The sequence below is a fragment of the Macrobrachium rosenbergii genome, chromosome 56 (assembly GCF_040412425.1).
Source record: "Macrobrachium rosenbergii isolate ZJJX-2024 chromosome 56, ASM4041242v1, whole genome shotgun sequence".
NCBI classification, from domain to species: Eukaryota; Metazoa; Arthropoda; class Malacostraca; order Decapoda; family Palaemonidae; genus Macrobrachium; species Macrobrachium rosenbergii.
Window position 1 is genome coordinate 66,495,899 of NC_089796.1, and position 23,098 is coordinate 66,518,996.

Sequence of the window (23,098 nt, forward strand, 5' to 3'; positions counted from 1 at the left end):
TAAAAATGCTGTTTTACTTAATGTATCCTTAGAAATTCAAAATAAATCAAATACCAAAGCCGATGCTACATATATCATGTTCTTCCTACACATGTCGCCAAAAAGGGAAACCATTGTTTTGTTTACATTTCCTCGCCGATCACAAACAACCCCTAACAACAATACACTAATGTATGATAATGATCATACATAATTATTATTCATATGAATAAACTGTTCTAATCAGCTGTATATAATCGAAAATTGTGTTATTTACCACCAAAATGATAATGAATTTTTAATGACAAATTATTATCATGTTATCCTAAATGCTATTACTATCGTAATTACACTATCATTAAAATTTCTGAAAGGTTACCGAAAGATACAGGTTGCTGTGAGCGCAACCATAACTCGATGTTTACATTTTCTCAGCTGGGCTCGCATAGTTAAAGCTGATTTCATTGATATGGAATTATTCCTCGAATATGACAATAATATATGAGGTTAAAATGTTTTTATTATCTTTATTATCAGTTTATTTCATAATGTGAATCCTTTCATGTATGTCAGTAGTTATCGCACTGAGGCTGAGGCTACCTTACTGATAAACATCACTCAGAATTCAAGGTCTGATTTTTAGAATGGTAGTAGATGAGACCCACAATTTTTAGGGGTGAATTTTAGGATTTAAAGGTCATCTTATACACGGAAATATATGATATACTGTACTATTGTATATACATTTTCTGTTTCGCAGTTTTTGTGTTTTGCCATAGGTCGAACATCTTTAAGAAAAAAAAAAAGACCATTTTATTGATATTCTGCTGTTTACATATACACTAATATTGCTGTAATGTCTGAAAATTAGTAGAGTAAATCATTTTTTTTATCATAAATGTATTTGTACATAATCACGAAAATACTAACATGGCGTAACATGCCTAGCATTCTGTTTGGAGGAACGTGTCCCATCGTTCGAAACTACCCATGTATTTTAGATGTGCTCTATCCTGTAGTACTATCCTAAAATACGTACTGTACAGTAAATATCATTTCAAAGTCATCTTACAACACAGCAAAATATCAATAAAATGTAAGTACAATGTGCGCAAAGTTGTGCTAGGCAAAAGAAAATGTCCATGTCTGAATTATAGGGGATACTTAAGAGTAACAGTTGTAGGCGGGTACGTGATGTTGTAAGATGACTTTGAAATGATATTGGGGTGTTTTAGGATGACAGTTTGAGGTATATTTTTGTTTGAACCATTAAGTTTGGCGATGAACTGTTAAAATAGGCAGTTATAAGCATTTTAGGGGTGTATGTACTTAAGAGTAACAGTTGTAGGAGGGTAATGTAAGACGACTTTGGGTGTTTTGGGATGATGGTTTGGGGTGTATTTTTGTTTGAACTATTAAATTAGGCAGTGAGCTGTCAAAATAGGCAGTTATAAGCGTTTTAGTTTAAGGGGTACAGGATATTTGGTAGTTATAAGCATTTTTAGAGGGGATTTTGCATTTTCACAACTTTTGCATTTCCATGGTGGGTTCTGGAACCTATCCCCACAAAAAATTGGGGGAGCACTGTATACTCTCAATGTCTCAATCTACACCTTACTAGTCCCTCAATGATTTGTGAAAGTGACAAAAAGATAAACAAAAAGCAGTCATTTGAAAGGATAAAAATGGAAAAGAAGAGGAAATAAATTTTGAAGCAGGAAATATGAGAGTTTCTGTCATCTACTAACCCTCATATGATTATTACTCTTAAGCAGTTTAGCTGGACAACCAGATCACATATCCAGAAACTGGAATGACAACCACAGACTGAAGAAAAGGATACTGGACAACAAGATGGGAAGGGACTGCTGAGCAAGAAGGAAAAGTACGACAGAACACAATACCACTGAGGGACAATGTGATGCTACTTCACTGAAAATTCAGTAAAATTTCTTATGATTACAGTACATTGCAAAAGAATAGCTTATGGCAATTAAAAACCACTACATATAGCTGAAACAATGGAGGAAGTAATCTAACTGGTCTTTTTGCAAGAAAGATTTAGGTTGTTGTTAAGGCTGCATCTGTATACACTTATTGATATCACAAGGCAATATTCTATCAATCGTACAATATGTTCTCTTCATTATTTAGCATTACTTAGTACCCTGATAGTGTCATTCTTTACTGAAAATAGCTCTCCTAAGCATTATCCAGCTTATAATCAGTGGATTGACAGTTCTTAATGATAGGAAACACCTTCCTCCACTTTAAATAAGATGTAATTACAAAGTTTCATTGCTTACTTAGACTAATAGATTAATTATTTTGATAAAATAATTCAGTACTATACAATGCCGCTAATTTATCACTAACAAAAATATTTGTAGTTTGTACTGACTAAGTTATCCTTCCTTAAACTCTAGACAACACAAGAGATGTGCAAAGGGTGAATTCCTTGGCACAAATCAATTCCAAGAACAGACAAGTCTGGTATTAGTATTTCCCAGTCTTGAAATAACAACAAAAAACTATTAATGATAACAACATATTTTCTTTTAAAATCATTAAATTTCTTCATGAATAAAACTGAAGAATGATCAAAATGAAAGCTATCTATGAATGAGCAAACCTGTAAGTTGTCAGCATGAATACTAGGGACAAAAACACATTTTGATAACAAACCCACAAGAGGAACAAAGGCGTGAAAACCATTCTTCAATTCAACCAAAACGACTACTCTTACTCATGTCACGGCCAATACCGAAGGAAAAGAACATCGATGCAGACTTGGTGTATTTTCCCCAAGAGCCGAAGGGAATGACCAAAGCTGTCAGGTTGTCTTCTGATGACATACTAAGAGCCTGTCATGAGATGCCAGTATTAATTATCAACTTTGGAAGAATGAGGGATAAAAAATAACCTGACGGTGCAGCAGTTAAGATCACAGACACCCAAAATTAACTGAACGGTTCTTATATGAATCACATCAGTTGAAAAAAGTCTGAATAATAATTTATCAATTAAAGCAAATATACTGAAAAGATGTGAGTACAAGAGAAAAAGAGCAAAAATACAGAAATTTACTAAATTCAAAGAAGAGATACAAATATGCAAAGGGCACATTATCATCCTTCAACTCCAAATCAACAAAATCTTTTAAACACAGTTTCACCGTCATACCTTGGTTTATGTGTGAATGGCAATACAGACTAATAGGCTGATGTACAATCTTAATTTTGTATTTTATTTTTTTTTTCTTATTCAACTTACTTGTTCTGTAAGCAACTGAGCTGCTCGATATGGGTCCGGTGCTTGGTTAACAATGTCACACGCTTCTTCGTTGCGTAACACAAAGTTGATACCATCAGTCGTTAGGAGCAAGAAAGCATCTTTACCATGTTTCACCTGGAAATATAGTATCGTGAACTACACAAATTTATTTATCACATATTTCAGCTTCTATTTCTTAGTCTTCTTACAATAACATGGAAATAAATTTAAGCTTTTTATTAATTCTACATTTCCCGTACAATACTAGCATAACTCTTATGTGCATTGCAGAATATGCACAATTAAAGTGTGACACTGTTCCATGCCACTCTAAAGACTGTCATCACAAATTAAATGACTACAACATTTTTAAGTCTTTAAGTATTCGATAATAACAAATGGTCGTGACTATTAGAGGTTTTCTTTAACTGACATATAAAATGGTAGTATAAAGCTGTTATGTTTCCACCGTCAAAACTGAAAGACTTGAGAACCACAAGAGATATTCACAGCATGTGAAACAAGATATACTTGCATTCTTTGGATGAGTAAAAAAAAAAAAAAACCTGAACTCTGTAATACAAATTAACAAAAACTGAAAGGAAACACCCATAAGTGGTGGTCTTCAAACCAAGCCTGGCAACTAACTAGCAGTAATGGGCCACAAACATGTTTGTGTATAATTATTTAATGAACATTTGAGTTCATAGATGCCCCCACAGAAATTTCTTTAAATCTTCAACAGTTTCAGCAACTCCAGTTTTAACAAATACCACCTGAAGACATGAAAAGTAACTAAAGCTTACATTTATGAACACACATTTCATAATTTTTATCCACTAAGGGCATACCTATATAATATATTTACCATACCACCATTTGTCAAGAGAATTAATTTTCCAAAAACAATTTACAAGACTCACTCTTAAAGTTCTAGTGTCAGGCAAAGCTGTTACTCCAAAGGATTTCAGTGGAATATCTCCTATGCTTCGTGACATATTAAGAGTTTCATTCACCATATGTCTCCCTATATTGTCCACAGACACGCGCCCACCAGACTGCAAAATCCGCACCTTAAAATAACAAGATAAAAATGTTAGTTTTAATTATTGTTACTATTATTATTCAGAAGATGAAACCTACTCTTATGGAACAAGCCCACAGGGGCCACTGACCTGAAATTCATGCTTCCAAAGAATATGGTGCTCATTAGGAAGTAGTAAGAGGAGGTAAAGGGAAATAATAAAGAAGAGATACCACTTATTAAAAAAGAAAAAATAAATTAATAAATAGATAAAAATGTATTAAAACACAAAGAGAATAGTACTGGGGTAGTAGTGCATTGCAACTTTGCTTGAACTTCTGAAGTTCCAATTGCATGACATCCTCTGGGACGCTGTTCCATAGTCCAACAGTGGGAGGAATAAAGGATCTCTGGAAGTGAGAAGTTTGACAGCAAGGCACATTAACTGCATATTGGAGCTGCTGTTCAACGAATCAGGTTGCTCTCTGTCGATAATGGGGATCAGGGAACCGTTGTGAATGTGAAAGATCTCTACTGAAATACAACTTATGGAGCTACTATTAGGAAACAGAAACCTACCACTATGAACCACTTCACTGATAAAGTTACTCGAGATTTTGAATACCTTCCTTTGAGAAAAGAGGGCAAAAAGAGTAGACTCCCTTGAGGAAGTCTATTCTCTCTGCTCTCTTTTCTGTTAATAGTGGACTTCTTTAATAACTGCTAAGAAAAACACCTGGCATCAATGACACAACCAAGTCATAACAGCTCTCTTTAACAAGGAGCTTGAAACTTTCTGGTATACAAAACCATGTTATCTTCTTGGCACTGACCATAAGTTCACTGCAGAAGGGACTGGGAGACGAAGGAGAGATTTCCCTTTAGCAAAACTGAATCCCAACCACTTTACTGGCAGAGGGTTGGCTTTCCAGAGACATATCAGCCCTGTGGGGAAAAAACCATCTCAAAAGGCCAAGAATTTGTTCATCTTCAGGTGCCACCTTTCTTTTTTATCTACTATCTCTTGGATTAACCAGATTCGCTGAACAGCAACACCAATACAGTATGTTGGAAATGTGCCTCGCTGTCGAACTTCTCGGTTCCAGAGGTCCTTTATTCCTCACATTGTTGGACTGTGGAACAGCCTCCCTGAGGATGTTGTGCAATTGGAACTTCAAAAGTTCAACCAAAGATGCAATGTATCACTACCCTAATACTATTCTCCTTGCATTTGCATACATTTTCATCTTTTTATTAATCTATTTTTTCTTTTTTAATAAGTGAGATCTATTCTTTCTGTACTTCCTCTTACTTCTAATGAACATCACATTCTTTGGAAGCTTGTATTTCAAGTCAATGGCCCCTGTGGGCTTGTTCCATATGAATGGGTTTTATCTTCTGAATAATAATACAGTAATAACAACAATAGTGACTTTACATAACTGAAAATCATACCTGAACTTTGTAAACCCCACAAGACAAAATCAAGTCACTGAAAAATCTCCATCTCAACAACATAAGATGGAACTCGACAATAGGGGACGACTTCTTTTTGACAAAAATAAAGAGTTTTAGGCCCCAACTTTAAATTATAATGAAATGCAGAATGAATTTGTACTATCTGCAACCTACCTTCTCAGACTTGTTGGAAGGGCAATGATCATGGGTAAGTTCTCTTGCAGAGCCCATGCGACATAAAATTGCTCGTGAATCCCCTACATGACCTACAGCAAGTTCCACACCATTTCGCAACAGGCAAACATTTGCAGTTGTGCCTGCTTTTAACCCTACAAAGAAAAAAGTGTAATACTTAAATATTAAACAACATGTGCATACATCTATATTAACTACCTAAAAGTGCCAGTAACTTGCCTGGTAAGATTTGCCTGTTAAGATTCTCAAAAAAGAAAGCCCTTATGTGAAAATAAAAACATAACAATGGCTTCAGTAATATATAAATGCAAAAATACATTTAAAGCAAACTATTCAACAGAAACTAAATACTGAGTTTGTAAAATGGTGATATGAATACATTAGCTCTTAGGAATAATGAAGGTATGAAAGATGCAATAAGCAAGGAAGGTCTGGGAGAGACAGTAACTGAGCTTCATTCAACTTCACTTCCTCGACTTGAATATTTAGCATATTCTATTTCTGTTCTTTAACTACTCCCAGAAATATTTCTATAACTACCATTTGCCTTTGTCTATTCTTTATCATATCCAGAGTATAACCCAATATCCAACGTGTCTTTCTTGTTACCCCAGCAGACTGACAGACATTACACTCCTAATGTTAATCCAATCCTCACTGATTGTTACACCTTCTCAGATATGGTCTTAAGAACTGCAGATCTATTTTGCCATTCATTTGCAGAAGCATCTCAATGTTTGTCTTCAAGAGCCTTTATCGTAGTACACCTAGATACTCTGTCAACTTTTTTGTTGGGCACTTTCAATTTCAGCCTGAGTTCGGCAATGTTAAGTGATCACTTCAGCATCGGATCCTTTATAGTTCCTAACATATCTTAGTGGTCTTTTTCACTCTATGTGAGCTATATGGTGTCTATGACTGCCATCTGGAGATGTCCAAGTGTATTTAAGAAAAGCTTTGTGGTGGAAAAGATCACTTCTGTTGATAAAGTTATTTGCAACACAAAAACTAATAAATTGCTGCAAACAGTTTTGTTTTTGGAGTTGATAAATTAGGGGTGGCTGCAGGCTACATTTGAACCATGGTAGAGTTTGTAACATCTGAAGAAGCGATCACAGTTGGTAAAGCATCAATCACTGGTTTGACAGATACTACAAGGATCACAGTCACTTGAAGGTGAATGGTTACTGCAGGAGAAAGTATAGCAGAAAGAAGTAACATCTGCCACAAATATACCAACATAAGACCACTCATGGACAAAAAAAAAAAAAGTCTCCTCCAATTGAGCCATGTATGAGTCCTCACTGGACAGTCACATATGCTGTGCAGGAGATGGACGGAGCAGATGCCATAGAGGTAGAGTGGTCAGTGGGCAAGGAAGGAGTTGAGAAAACAGGTAGAGCAGCAAGCAGAGACAAGCTGCATGACCCTAACAATCTTCACTTACGAGATGTAACAAATAAAAAGACTGGACTAAGATATTCATAATCATACCTATCAGTAGGATCACTGGCACTGAGCAAACAAAAGTGAAAAACAAAACACAATACTGTACAGTAATGTACACTGTACATACAGTATTGGATTTTATAGAGTACAGTACTTTATTAATAAAAATGATACATAAAACCTAAATAAACCGTGATGATAATAGTTTTTTCCTATGGAACACAATTTTAATTTATGATCACGTTTGTTTGTATCTCTGAATAAAGTACTATTCACAACTTGAATGTTCATAAGTAGGGTAATGTCTGTACAACCAAGAGAGAGATAGATGGTATGATAACCAATAATGTTGAGAAGACAGACTAGAACAATGGAAGAAGAAAAAGAAGCTATGCAAATAATTCATAGGTCATCACATAATATGTCAGACATAGAAATGGATGGAAGGAGGTAGTAATGTCCAGTGCCCTCTGAGGAGTGGTCCTTCTTTGCTAAATATTCACTGAACTTTCTTATCTAAATTATACATGATCTGTATCTCAAACATTCAATTACACTAGCTAATGCTCTATGGCAAAGCCTTGAATCTTTTGTAAAAATGATATTTTAATGATAAAATAAGGTTTGTTCATACTTACCTGGCAGATATATATATAGCTGTATTCTCCGAAGGTCCGACAGAATTTCAAATTTCATGGCACACGCAGTGGCCGGTCAGGTGGTTAGTACCCATTCCGCCGCTGGGAGGCGGGTATCAGAAACCATTCCCATTTTCCATTCAGATTTTCATAGTGCCGTTGTCTCCTGAGGGGAGGAGGGTGGGCACTACAGATATATATCTGCCAGGTAAGTATCAACAAACCTTATTTTATCATTAAAATATCATTTTGTTCATGAAACTTACCTGTCAGATATATATATAGCTGAATCGCACCATTGGCGGTGGGCAGAGACAGCATAGGATTGAGAAACAAAACAATGTAGATGATTACACATCTTGGTTCCTTACCTTTTAGCATAGCTGACTTGTGATTACTGTCACCCAAGTCTCGTCTGCTTTACTGGAGTTTCCAACGAGGTAGAGACCTATAAGGTTGGAGAGTTCCAGACGATCTGTCAACGGGGACGTGACCACTATGTGCCCAGATCAGCCCTCAAGAAGGAAGCAAAGAGACAAAATAACCACCTGACCTACAAAACATCGTGACTAGTAAAAAACTAAGGAAAGGAAGACTGCCCCACAGTCTACCCACAACCATAAAAACACAACCAAAAAATTTTAAAAACTATTCCTAACCATACATTAAAGGATAGGATGGGTACTGCCTCCTTCTCCCAAGATCGTACCAGCCGAAACGTGGGGTCCCAATGAACAGCAAGACTCATACACTGTTCTTACGTCCTTTAGGTAATGAGAGGCGAACACAGAATGACTTCTCCAAAAGGTGGCATTCATAATCTCGTTCAGAGCCATGTTCTTTTGAAAGGCTACTGACGTTGCCACAGCCCGAACCTCATGCGCTTTAACTTTCAAAAGTTCGAAGTCACTCTCCTGACAACTCTTATGCGCTTCCTGAATGGTGGACCTCAAGAAGAAAGCCAGCGCATTCTTTGACATGGGGACGTCAGGTCTTCTCACCGAGCACCATAACCTATCCTAAGACCTCTCGACTCTTTTGTCTTGTTCAAGTAGAACTTTAGAGCCCGACAGGGCATAGCAGTCTTTCTGGTTCCTGACCCAGAATACCCGCCAAACCTTTCAATTCAAAGGACTTGGGCCAGGGTGAGACGGGTTCTCATTCTTGGCAAGAAACGACGTTGGAGAGAACACACCGCATCGTCTCCTTTAAAACCAACTGACTTAGATATTGCATGAATCTCACTGATTCTCTTTGCAGTGCGAGAGCAACTAAAAATAAAGTCTTCTTTGTTAAGTCCCTCAAAGAAGCAGCATGAAGGGGTTCAAAGGGGCTTTGCATCAGGAACTTAAGAACCACGTCCAAGTTCCAAGATGGAACCAAAAACTGAGGCACCTTAGTCGTCTCCGAACGACCTAATGAGGTCATGGAGGTCCGTATTGTTGGCGATATCTAATCCTCTGTGCCGAAAGACCGACAACATACTCTTATACCCCTTAATAGTAGAGACTGCCAGCTTCAGAACTTTCCTAAGGAAAAGAAGGAAGTCTGCAATCTGGCTCACAGTGGTCGAGGAAGAGAGGAAATCCTCTGCGAGTACACCACTGTAAATACGCCCACTGACTGGTAAACTCGATCGAGGATGTTCTCCTGGCTCTACGATCGCTCTTGCCACTGCTTCAGAAAACCTCTCGCTCTCGCCAGCATTTCGATAGTCTGAACGCAGTCAGACCGAGAGCGGAGAGGTTTGATGGTATCGTTCAAGTGGGGCTGTCTGAGTAGATCTGGACGAAGAGGTAACACCATGGAAAGTCTACCAGAAGCGACATTACCTCCGGAAACCACTCCTTGTAAAGGCCAATGCGGAGCGATCAGAGTCATCCTCGTATCTTGCACGCACGCTAACTTCCTGACCACTTCTCCCAGGATCTTGAAGGGAGAGCGTAAAGGTCCAGACGAGACCAGTCCCAAAGAAGGGCGTCTATTGACACTGCTCCTGGATCCAGGACAGGAGAGCAGTAGAGCGGAAGCCTGTTGTTCTTTGGCGTTGCAAACAGGTCTACTAAGGGACGACCCCATAAACCCCACAGTTTTTGGCACACCTCCTGGTTCAAGTCCACTCTGTCGGGAGCAGTTGATGACGACGACTTAGGTCCGCTCTCACGTTCTGAACGCCTGCACGAACCTCGTCAAGATCGTAACGTTCCTGGAACTCGCCACAACAGGATCTCTTTCGCAAGAACGAACAGGGAATGAGAATGAGTGCCTCCCTGTTTTTTCAGGTAAGATAGAGCAGTGGTATTGTCCGCGTTTACCTGGACTGTGCGACCGGACACTTGATCTTGGAAGAATCGAAGGGCTAGAAAAATCGCCCCTAATTCCTTCATATTGATATGCCAGGTCACCTGTTCCCCTCTCCAGATGCCTGACACTTCTCTCTTGCCCAGTGTTGCTCCCCACCCGACATTGACGCGTGGAGAGAACAACACTAGGTCGGGGGACCGAAGGCTGAGAGACACGCCCTCTGAAAGCCTCGAGGATCCAACCACCACCTGAGATGCTCCTTCACTTGAGGGAAAGTTTGAGACAACTCGAGATTTTCCTTGTCTTCCCAGTTGTCTCTCAGGAAGAACTGAAGAGGCCTGAGATGTAGTCTCCTAGGAAAACAAACTTTTCCAGTGAGGAAATGGTCCCCAGCAGACTCATCCACTCCCTCACCGAACACGTTTCTTTCCCTAGGAAAGGCCAGGACTTTTTCAGAAAGCACAGCTGTTGACGTTCGGGGGCGAAAGCCCGAAAAGCCACTGAGTCCATCTGAATCCCCAGATACACGATGGACTGCGTTAGGGCAGGTGTGACTTTTCAGAAGTTGACCAGCAGGCCGAGTTCCTTCGTCAGGTTTAAAGTTGTGAAGATCCTCCAGACACCTCTCCTCCTCGATGGCGCTCCAATCAGCCAGTCGTCCAAGTAGAGCGACACACGTCGCCTGCCAGATGCAGCCACCTTGCTACATTCCGCATGATGACGGTGAAAATCATGGGAGCTGTGGACAGGCCAAAGCAAAGAGCTCTGAATTGATACACCTTTCCCCTCAAGACGAACCTCAGGGAACTTCCTTGACTGAGGATGTATCGGGATGAATACGTGGAAGCACGCGTCCTGAAGGTCGAGGATACCATCCAATCCCCAGGTCTTAAGGCTCCTAGAACAGACTGGGCGCGTCTCCATCTTGAAAGTTTCTTTCGCGTGAAGCGGTTCAGGCTGCTGACATCCAGCACAGGTCTCCAACTTCCCGACTGTTTCGGGACCAGGAACAACCTGTTGTAGAAGCCCGGGAATTCAGGTCTAAGACCTGTTCTATTGCTCTCTTGACAAGCATTTGCCGCAGCAGGTCGTACAGGATCTCTTGTTTTTCTGGACCGTTCACGACGGAGAGAGGTCCAAGGGCGAAAGGCTTAAGGGAGGGGGAGAAAGAAAGGGATCTTGTATCCTTTCTCTAAAACCGAAAGGGACCAACTGTCTGCCCCTCTCACTTTCCAGACTTCGGAAAAACGCAAGAAGCCTGGCACCACCCGGTATCTGGAGAGAATCACATCACTTCTTGCCCCTACCTCTAGCAAGGGCTTTACCTCTCGAGAGGTTCTTTCCTCGAGAAGAAGGCTTTGAGGATGATCCGGCACGAAAGAGGGCTTCTTCATCTTGGGAGAATGTTGACGGTTTGACGTCGTCGAGTCACAGGAACCAGGGCGCTTGGATGACTGAGCCAACAGGTCCTGTGTGGTCTTCTCTTGTAGGCTTGCAGCGATGTCCTTTTACCATCGAAGCCGGAAAAGATGATTGGAAAGGGGAGCAAAACAACAGTTCTCCTTTCTGTGCCAAGAGCCGGACTTCGTGCGAGACCACAGAATAGAGACCTCTTCTTGAGCACTCCAGTGTAGCGGTCTCTTGAGTCAATTAAGTCCGAACCATCTCGGACCGCGCTTGTCCATACAAGACAAGGCGCTCAAAAGGTCCGACAAGGAGATCGAGTCCTGACTCGAGACTTAGGTCCAAAGCTCCAAGACGCAAGTCAGGAAGTTGAAAACTTCTAACGTCTTGAAAAGGCCCTTCAAAGATGGTCCATCTCCATAAGAGTCCAGGGAATCTTGGTCCGTGCGACAGATGAGACCTCCTACTCGAATCAACGAGGCGAAGTCTCCTTAGATGAGGAAGGAAGATCGTGGCCTAAGTCTTCTCAGGTCTCATACCACATCGCCGCTTTTTCCCGAGAGTCTTGAAGGGGAAGGGCCAAAGAAGACTCCTTGAGCCTTGCAGAGTCCATCCACAAATGGACTTTCTTGAAGGCCCGCTTGAGTGGAGAGCGATTTAGTCATCTTCAGAAATCCGGAGCTTTCCTAGACTTAGTAGGAGTCAGTTGAGAAGGAGGGGAGAGAGGTACTGCAGCCGGCAGAAACTTGTCAGGAAACAATTCCTTCAACAGCTTGACGAGGATCTGGTAGTCCGGCAGCGGACTGATCCTTCATCTCATCTTCAGACTCCGAGACCCTGAGTCTATCTCCAACATCCCGGGCGGGGAGAAGAGCAGAGAGAAGTTGGAGAGAAACACGCGCAGGACCTCTGCTTGGAAGAGGAACTGGCGTGCAAAGCAACTGGAGAACCAGGAACCACCACGAGCCCGACAGCAACGGCAGGTGGAGCGTCTTGAAGGGAGTCAAAAACGTCCATCGGGGCGTCACGTCTGGCAGCATGACGAGCTTCTTGGCGTCCAGCGGGCGTCGCCTCTGGCAGCGACGACGTCTGGATGCGTCCCCCAGAGCGTCACGTCTGGCAGCATGACAAGCGTCAGAAGCCTGACGAGCGTCATCAACAAAAAAGGTGAACAGGCGTCTAGAACGAGAAGGGAGGGGGAGGACGTCCTGGGGTGACGTCAAGACGATCCTCCCCAACACCCTCTGGGACGAGTCTGGGGTTCCTTCCACGGCGAGCAGGCTTGAAGCAGACGAAGGTGACGGACGAGGAGCAGGAGAAGGGGCCGCCTAGATCTCTTCACTGGAAGTCTAACATCCTTCCGGCGAGGACGGGACCTGGACTCTCTCTCTGCAATGAACGAGGAGAGTTGCTGCTGCATGGAGCAATAAGGGTCCTGCGTTGGTGGCGCCTCTCTCTGGAGAAACACGGAACCTAGAGGCAGAAGGACGAGGGGCGTCCTAATCCTCTTCTCTTGAGGAGGAGAGCTCTTGGGCTCAAAACGTCTTCTTGGGATGACGTCCGGTACTTGCTTTTTGCTTGGGGAACGCATCCACAAACTCTGGCGAGAGCACAGAGTAGGAGAGAGGGACGTGGAAGCGTCCTCTCCCTAAAGCTTCTCTTAAGAGGGCGAGTCTATCTGATCGGTTCCAACCCCTGCGTGGGGAGGGCGTGTCAGAAGACGAAGCAGTCCTTCAGGACCCGAACACGAAGTTGAGCCTGGGCAGCCTGAGAAATCTTCAGGACCTGCGAGGGAAGGGCAGGACCGGTGGGAGTTCCCGTCACCCTCCTTAGCCTTCTGACATGCTCTCTCCTGAGTCCTGGGGAGTCCAGCAGAGGTCCAGGCCTAGAGCATGATGGGGCCAGTCGCGCCCTCCACTGCACTGGGGGCACTAGTCACTTCACAACACTTATCTTGGAGAGCTGACACCTTAGATTCTAATGCACGAATCGATTCCATCATAGCAGAAAGCATAGTCTCCACTGGCACGATCTCAGGGCAGGAGACAAAAACACAGGGTTAGGATCTAAAGGTACAGGGGAGTTAGGGCCGACATCAACATTCTCCCGCAAAGAAGCACTCTGGAGGAAGACCTCCTCAGTCGATCACGCTCCAACTTCTCATATTTATTTATCATGCGCTCCCATTCATTTTCAGACAAAGAAGCACATTCATCACACCTATCATTCAACATGCATATAAGGCACCACCAGTTAGAACAAATAGTGTGAGGGTCAACGCGCAGCTTTGGCAACCTCACCCCACATTCAGACATCACACACGCAGTAACTAGCAGAGCTGGGCCAGACATAATGATAATCTAAAAGCAAAACCCAAAGAAAAGATCAAAAAGTATGCCGATCTACCCGATCCAAAGTCAAAATACCAAAAGACAATGAGATACTCAGTAATTTAGAAAAAGCAAATCCTATGACGGAGGTGCAGACAACAGTTGTTGACAACACCCGCGACAGAGAAAATCTGAATGGAAAATGGGAATGGTTCACTGATACCGCCTCCAGCGGCGGGAATGGTACTAACCACCTGACCAGCCATCGTGTGCCGCGAAATTTGAAATTCTGTCGGACCTTCGGAGAATACAGCTATATATATATCTGACAGGTAAGTTTCATGAACAAAGCATTTTTTAAGATGACAGACAGGACAAGTTCTGAAAAAAAATTTAAGGCTGTAATACCTGCTGAATGTTCTTCAGTCCATTTCACATACTGGGAATGTAATGTTAAGAAACTGTGGTGCAAAACTGCTTCTAGGTCCTTATGTTGACTCAACTGTTGGGTGAGAATACTCTGAAAGGTGACAAAGCAAAGTGAGTTAAGAATCTTGTGAGTTTTTTTATAACATGAAGTACAGAAGCACTGTTTACTTAATTTAGCTATGGTTGTAGTTTCTTAATCTATATCCTCACTTGGCTACTAAATTTTAAATCTTTTTGTTCTAGGAAGGTTGGAATATAATTCATGATGACTACAATAAAACCAGTTTGTTTTTCTCATGCAATTTTGTTTCATTTGGGTTTAGCCCCTATTCATTTCTCTTTTGTCATCTATGTTTTCTTTTCTCTCTTCTACAATGATGTATTTGAGCAAAGCTTGATTTTCCAAAATACAAAAATGCTTAAAAATGGGATCTTTTGACAGTTTGCATGACAGTCCTCTTCAGTTAATTCCACTTGCATGTCACTGCCAAATTACAAACAGTAATGGAAAACTTTGAGTTCTTACCTCTAAATTTTGTTGGCAAAATTCAGAGCATTCACTTCCACCATGCCCATCAAATACAGCAGCACACAGCACACTGTCTGGGAGACTAGTCACAACATATCTGAAAGTGTAACCTTCGAATAAATGACACAAAAGTTTTGTGAAAACATTTGGATATCTTTTCTAATATATGGCAGTATCCAGTATTGCTAAATAAAACAAAATATGGTTTTCTAAGATTTTTCTTGTTTTATAAATACTAACCAGCTAATTTTACTACTCAGTACTCAGTTTAGGTAGCCTGGACAGAGCATGTAAAGTGGTAGTTAAATGCAAGGTGAGAAATCAAGTTCTCTCTTTTGACTTCTGCAAACCAGAGATGTAAACCAGTCAATGGAGTAGGGGTTGAGTACTGAACTACCTAAGGCAAGCTCTGTGCAGAGAACTGATGGTTACTTCCCACGCAAATTAAAGTCAACTCGGTCTAAGATCTACTCTCTAAATAAGACCTGCACCAAATGACACTGATGAGAGAGCCTTCTCTATAAAGGGGAAAAATGGTTCATCTCTAGGAAACAATGTTGTATGAAATTTGTTTTTATATGCACTAATTAAAAACCTCTTCCTTTAACCAAAACTGAATTGCTATGAAGGAGACAGAATTTCAGAGCTCTTCAAATGCGATACTTATTCAAATAAAGATTCTTATTACATGTTATTTGTTACATGAACCAGTCTATGGGATCTACTCGAATGATTTACGGTATATTCCTTATAATTTCTAGGGCTATGGTATTCTAGCTTTATCCTTCATATGATACTATTGTACAAATCATGCCTGTTCACCATGAGGGCACTATACAAATCATGGTTAAAAAATGGCAATGCTGTTATTTCTGTGCTCAAGATAGGGATGAATGTCAGTGATGATGTTGGCAGAGAAAGGACACTTGGTTTTACTCAATTATTGATTCTTTTAAGCTTCCCTATATAAACCCATGCATCATAACCCTCAAATAAAATGCAAAGAAAGTCTACATGTACCTCTAGCAAACTACATTACCAAAAAGCTCCAACTTCCTACACATTAAGCATAACCTTGCTCCGAGACTGACTTGCAGACACTAGGATCACTCCCTCCGCCAGAATGAGATGGTATTCATGCCATTCTTTCCTGACCTCAGGCCAACATCTGAGATTCGGGCAAATTAAATAACTTCTAGTTTGCCGAAGTCATTCATATGGCCTTAATAGCAAAATGGGGGAAGAAGAAGAAAAAAAAAAGAGAAAAAAGACCTTGCTAATTTCAATGGAGCAACTACACACATCTGAATAACTAACAGTTAGGAATTTGGGGTGTTAATAATGTAACCGTAAAGGGCTCCACTAGCAGAGCATTTCAATGCCTGGGAGACTACTAAAGCCCTTTATTTATTCCAAATAACTGGAGTGTCTATTTGTTGACTTCTGAAATGTTTCAGGTGTCATGTATAGATGTCTGACCCCAAGTGATAAACATTAGGCTGTGACTAAGCCTCTGTATCATAGTATTCAAGTCTTGGATCTGAATTCTTTTGCTTGAAGGTATAGCATACTCAAGATCACTTTAATCATTTAATTTTTAACTTTAGTCATTTTATTCAGTTACTGTTATTTACAATAAGAGAAACCAAGTTTTAATCATTTCTTGTCGTCTCTGTTTGTTTTATACATATGGGGTTTCAAATCTGAGAAAGCTGGTTATGCAAGTTCCAGATCTGCTTACATATATCAAAAGAATACAATCATTATGGTCACTACGCTGTACTACTAATAATAAAAATACATACATACATACTTGCAACAATTAAGAACAATGGATAGCTTACTGAAAAGAAAACAAAACAATAAAAGAATTTCTCACCTGTCTTCTTGGTAAGTTCTCTTCCCAATGATACTTGAACAACCAACATCAGAAGGTACAATTAATGGCACTGGAGCTCCTTGTTTAATACTGGCTTCCATCATGATAGGAAGGTCAATTCGATTGTCCCAAGTGCCCAGTGCATCAAAATTGAAGTCTTTCTTCCTCCCATTCTTAGAATCAGTTACCTCCTTTGAAGGTGCATTCCCATCGGTGTTTTCCACTTGAACTTTAGTACACAAAGCACCAACAGGGAATCTTCTAGTTACTTTTTTACCTGACAATGCTTGAGCAAGTGTTGCAAACCTTCTCTCGTGACCTTTACTGACATAAGTCGAGGTGTTACAATTTAAAATTTGTGCTTGGCAAAATGACTTTGCTTCTAAGTTACCAAAAGTTCCTAATAACACACTTTGCAGAGTTCTCTTTTGGATGAAAAACGATTTATTCATCCTAGGCTAATTCCTTCCTGTGATGCCGCTTTCCTGTAAAAAAAAAGAAGAAAAACTAATATACGGTAATGTAATTAGCAAATTACAGTATGATGGTCTCCTTTTGTTGCAGTACATTAGGTATAATTAGAGATATGTCCACAAAAGCGGAGGTACTATCAACTTGGAAAGAATATCACTTCAATGCTGGGATTCCAATGAAAATGACATGGATACTTAGTCCATAGGCCCAGGACTGATTTTCCTTTTTCTGATATGATCCATTAAGTGATATCAAAATAACTGTACAGGTTTTTACTTGGAAAAGAATGTTGTGTCCAGACTGGAATTTGACAAAGGGATATTTCCAGAGTTGTTGCTTAATCACATTTGATAGGTTTTTGGAGAATTTTCATTGAAGAACATTAACTAAAAAACAAATTGCTATACAGTACTAGCTAAAAGCAGGGGTGCCCAAACACTAGTTAAAATAATGGATGCTACAGTCAATAAACTGCAGCCGGGGAGGTAAAACTGAAGACGAATACTGCAGCCTGGTTCCGGCCTCTCCGACTGGAATATTTCCCACCTTTTGTTTATATTTGTCTTTTATTTTTACAATGACTGTTATTTGTTTATGCTTCTACATTCATTCCCTAAGGGCTGGTGCTAAAAACAGCACCCGCTCTGCATGTAAACTGGTAGTTACAGAACCAGAGGGGCGTGGCAGTAGTCTTCTGTTTAACCGCCATAAATATTTCACTGGGGATGGGAGGTTGGGGGTATCTGTAGGGGAAGGTTGGGTAAGGACTCGTCCCTTCTGCCTACCCTGGGCCTATTTCACTAGTTTTGATACTCCCCTATCCAAAAACCAGTTTCACACTATGGTCCTCCACAATGTTAATAAGATTACGTAATACATGTCAAATAAAAAGTAACACTATTTGCCAAACCAGCCTAGGCCTCTAGGCCTACTTTACAACTGCATTCGATTAGGCTAACCAATACGTTAGTGTCAACATTAGCCTGGTCCTAATCAGGCTTGCGTTTAAATGCAATCAAACAAAACTGGCTAGAAAATGACTATTAACATTACAAGATAACTATCATTTGCCTAACACTGTAAGGTACCTTAGGGTAAACAGAAGTGAATCCAGCAATTTAGGCCTAGGTAGGTTGTAAAGTAATAATTTATCCTAAAATAAAGCACCTGTGAAATAAGGCAGCCCACACAACTTAGGCCTCAGTCGGCTCACTGTAAACCCTTGACAACAAATCTACGTCTATTGCGAAGGCCTCTTCACCCTTTGAAACCACTAATGCGTAAAAAAAATAATCTCGCCAAAAACCCCCTTGACAACAGACCGCAATTAATAATGAAATTCAGAAGCCGATTACTGATTAGCATACTAATAATAGTAGTAGTAGTATATGTAAGTTTTCTTTGATACGGCTCCCTTGTTCGTTCGTTTTCTCCCTTGTTTGTGCTTGTTTAAGTTTATTGTCTCTATAATACCATATAATTTTTATAAATTCCCTCCCATGTCCAATTTCTTCTTTAGATTAACATACTCGTACTTGTGGTCCTGCTCCCCGTAGGCGTTTCGTCCTTCTCATTCTTTCTGTTTCGTGGCTTTCAATTTCGTTACTCAATGGGCGTCCATTCTGACATTTCCAGTGATAAAAACACATTCTCCATGCGTATCTTGATTGGTTAAGAAAAAAAACCACTCTAGAAAACCAAATTTGTGAATAAATATAAAAAAATCAGGAGCTTGCGACTCTCGTTAAGGTCCTATTTTCTCTTAAACCATGCTAACCTTTCTTAGTTTATTGGTCTCTTTTTCGTTCTCTTCCTTATTAAATTTTTACTCTTGCCTACATCTGGCCCTATGATAGTGGATTCCAATATAAGAATGGCCACTGCGTGTTTTGGTGGTGAGCAGCCAGAAATTAACTGTTACTAAAACTACACCGAATACCAATTTCAAGAAACCTCCGATCCCTCGACATCAATTTTCATTGCCCACTTCCATCTGTCGTTAAGGCATTATCTGAAGTACATTCTTTCGTTAAATGGTTTCCAGCACAATTACCACAAGCTCTATCATCAATTTTAAACTCGCATAACTTTTCATTGTGATCACATCTCTGACAGTAAACACAAGTCAGCACATATTTGCCATGAAACCATACTGACCCAATCACAATATATCTTTATCATTGTCATGAATAGCCATTGGAACTTCAAGATCATATTTGAGAATGATATGGGCAGTCGTATCTGAGGTAGGTTTCTTGAATAACAGGCTTGTCATTTATCTTCTCATTTACATAAGGGATTGACTGTAGATAATAGTTTCTGTCAGCTAATGCATCAGCCACATCCTCCTCTTTCCTGGAGGGCTAAACATTACAGATAACTTATTTGGCTTGTTTTCCTAAATTTTTGTTAGCTCTTACATATTAGGTATCCTGGTGTCACCTTCATATCTACTTCCATCAGCATAAGCTTTGCCCTTGAAGATGGTCGATCTCATATCAATTATTGGAATAGCTACAAGTTCATTAGCAGCCCAACTTTTCTTTTCAAGCGATTCTACTTGAAGTCTGTAAATACCCTGTTACCAATGATTTGTCTTCCTTAAGTTCATCTACCGAAGTTGTCCTTGTTCCCACTTCTAATGGTACAAGCATTTTTTTTTATTTATTTTTTTTTTAAGATTACGCCTCTTACTGAAAATGTTCAACTTCGTTTTGTTGTCACTTGAACCCAAGTACCTACTGTACACTCCCTACATTTCGTGTTTCTTTTGAATACCGTGGTTTAGTTTCATATTTTCCTAATGCCAATATTCCTACTCTTATTGAAGCTTTCTTTTATAAAAACTAAACTCAGTTATAATGTACAGTTCCACCATAACAGAGCAAGCATGGTTGCTTGCTTTAACGAAAAAAAAGTTTATAAAATTTTGCAGTTAAGCAAATATAAAGTTTGTTACTAAAACTGCTTGGGATTTGAGATACACATCCATTGGAGTTAGGGGAGAATAGAATATAGACTTTAGGTTGTTTTAGACAAGAAAATGCCATTACACTCAAAATGAAGAATTTATGATTGATTATCAGGCCTTACTGTTATATGGGGCAGAAACTTGGGCACTTAGAGGAAAGAGGTGTGGGGCTGTTGGAAAGAACCTTGAGATAAGGATGGTGAGATGGATTGCTGGAATATCACTACTGGAAAGGAGGGAGAGTCAAGATATAAGAAGAATGTGGTATATGTAACGTAAAAGGAGAAGGTTAGAGCTAGTCTGAATACCATGGTCATGTAATAGAAGAGAGGAGGTGGAACCAGTCAAGAGAGCTAAGAACATGCCAGTGTGGGAGGAGGAGTGTGGGGCGTCAGCAGATCAGATGGATGGATGTGGTGAGGCAGGATATGGGTGAGGTGGGACTTGGGGAAGCAGATGCAAGGAATAGAAATAGATGGAGGAAGTTGACTCCAGCGGCCGACCCTGCTATATGGTGGGATTAATAAGGTCGAAAGAAGAATATAGAATTTAGGTCATGAGAATATTTTAATTCCTTTCCAGTAATTCTGATGATACATCCACTTTATCATTGTACATTCTGTAAAAGCAATGCTGCTGAACAAATAAGTGAGTACCGATTCCCTTCACATTATTGCTAGGGCCAGATAAAATGCTCATATGCAGAAATATTGAATGTACAAATGAATCAAGAAATTTAGACTAAAAAGACCATCACAGGGGCACTTTCAGCCTTTCCACTGATTAAAACAGTGAAAAAATGGAGTTGGACAGCAAGATATAAAAAAAAGAGAGACCTAGAAGGTGGAGGAGACGAAGTACAATGATCTATAGGTGAAGCTGGGAGAAACCCATATTTGTAGTAATTAATAATACACAGTAGACAGGTTGGGCAGCAAGACCGTAGAAGGGAAGTGGGAATGGAGGTAGAGTATATGGTTAAAAAGTATATGCAGCTAGGGGTTGGAGGGATGCTGCAAACACCCTCCAATAATGCCTACGGTGTACCAAGTTGAATTGAATATAGAATTTAGGCCAAAAGCCAAACACTGGGACCTATGAGGTCATTCAACACTGAGGTGGAAATGGACAGTAAAAGGTTTGAAAGTTGCAACAGGAGAAAAACCTCACAGTTGCACTATGAATCACCTGTTAGCAGAGGGTGGAAAGCAAGATGGAAGAAAGTGAATATGAGAGGTACAGTAAAAGGAACAAAGGTGTTGCAGCTAGGGGCTGAAGGCACACTACAAAGAACCTTAAGTAATGCCTACAGTGCACTGCATGAGGTGCACTGACGGCACTAACCCCCTATGGGGCGGTGTACCAAGTGAGGCACACTGAAGGCAGAAACATCATACATGCACTAAACAATGAACGACATTTCAACAGGGCACTTGGAAGGGGCACAGCAAGACATCCTCACTCGATGGTGGCTGAAAATAGTGCTTGATGCTGGTAGGCGAGGGGGCATTTCCCCCCACCTACTGCCAGTTAACTACCTTGTTACATGTTTCCATGACCAATTCCAGCCTGTGCTTTAGAAGATCATCACATAAATTACAATGGTTTGTATTCCCATGGGAACAATGGGTTTGTACTGCATGGGTATACACATGTAAGGGCATCACATACATGTATATTTCCCAGTGGTGTTCTGAATAGTGTACATGCATTTTCAAAATTACATGCTACATCAAATAACACAACCCAGGCATGTACAGTGAGTCTACTATATAGGGTCTCTCTCAACAAAGGGTATTAACACACCATGTGATGCCAACAACAGGGTGTACCAATGGTTTTTAATTTACCCAGTCATCTCACCTTTTAAGCACAAAATAAAATAATTGTAATTTTGTATATACTTTATATGTATACAGTAAATGCAGTCAACCAACATTTGTTTCCACACTTCAGTCTGTATCGCTTTCAAAACAATAATGGCTTATGTATTGTAGTTAGCTTGGCCATCCACAACTTTATATAAGGAAGACTATAGCACAGCAGAGTAACTGACAGAATTTTATAAAATGCTACTTGGTAGCTTGAGGCAAATCTTTTAGAAGCTGTGCTATGACATATCTATGATCATATTAGAACAGAAAGAGACCTCTCATTTTCTTTAAATACCTTATGTTTTTCCAAAAGTACATGTCAAAATTACTTCAATATTTTTGTGTTTTACTACCAACAGTAAACAGTGGAGGTTATTGAGAGGATACTTAGGGGTAAAACTGAAATGTCTGTTTAAATGTCAATGGGCGACACACTGGCATAGATTATACAATTACTTTCCAAGTTACATTATTATCAACAATTAACCCTTTGAAATTCCAAACATCTGCCAAAAATTTTGAACATATTATAAAAATGTAAAGATATACAGCTTTGAAATGATGTCAGAACAAATTTGATCCCATGGAAATGAACTTACTATGGGTGATAAAAGATAAGCATTATATCCATAACTGGTCAGTGTGTCCTCTGTCACAGACAAGCTTTGGGATCCCCATATTCTCAAAGGCATAAATTCAACCAACAAGCAAGGAAAAAATCCATTGAAAGCAACAAAATTCTCGCAAATTTCACCAACTATGAGCAAACAATATCTCAAAGCAGTGGCACCTTGTTACAAATTTTAACAGTTCATTTCATGATTAACTACGTCCATTATAGAACAAACAACTTGCTGTTTTGGTTCAAGATTCCACTGTGGGTAAGAG

At 40.1% G+C, this 23,098-nt stretch overlaps 1 protein-coding gene across 3 annotated transcripts; it reads right to left on the reverse strand.

Annotated features, from left to right (window-relative positions):
• Positions 1–354: 354 nt before the first annotated feature.
• On the reverse strand, positions 355–18,757 carry LOC136836573 (protein phosphatase Mn(2+)-dependent 1K-like). 3 transcript variants are annotated; one of them, XM_067101032.1, is made up of 8 exons: positions 18,533–18,757; positions 16,892–17,376; positions 15,010–15,109; positions 14,463–14,574; positions 5,909–6,063; positions 4,176–4,325; positions 3,253–3,387; positions 355–2,843 (listed from the first exon to the last, which is right to left on the reverse strand). In XM_067101032.1, exons 2-8 carry the CDS (start codon positions 17,341–17,343, stop codon positions 2,703–2,705), a joined length of 1,245 nt encoding a protein of 414 aa, XP_066957133.1. In that variant the 5' UTR covers positions 17,344–17,376; positions 18,533–18,757; the 3' UTR covers positions 355–2,702. The 3 variants fall into 3 exon arrangements, with proteins under 3 accessions (XP_066957133.1, XP_066957135.1, XP_066957134.1); XM_067101034.1 differs by having other exon boundaries at positions 18,688–18,748; XM_067101033.1 differs by having other exon boundaries at positions 18,454–18,718.
• Positions 18,758–23,098: the final 4,341 nt, after the last annotated feature.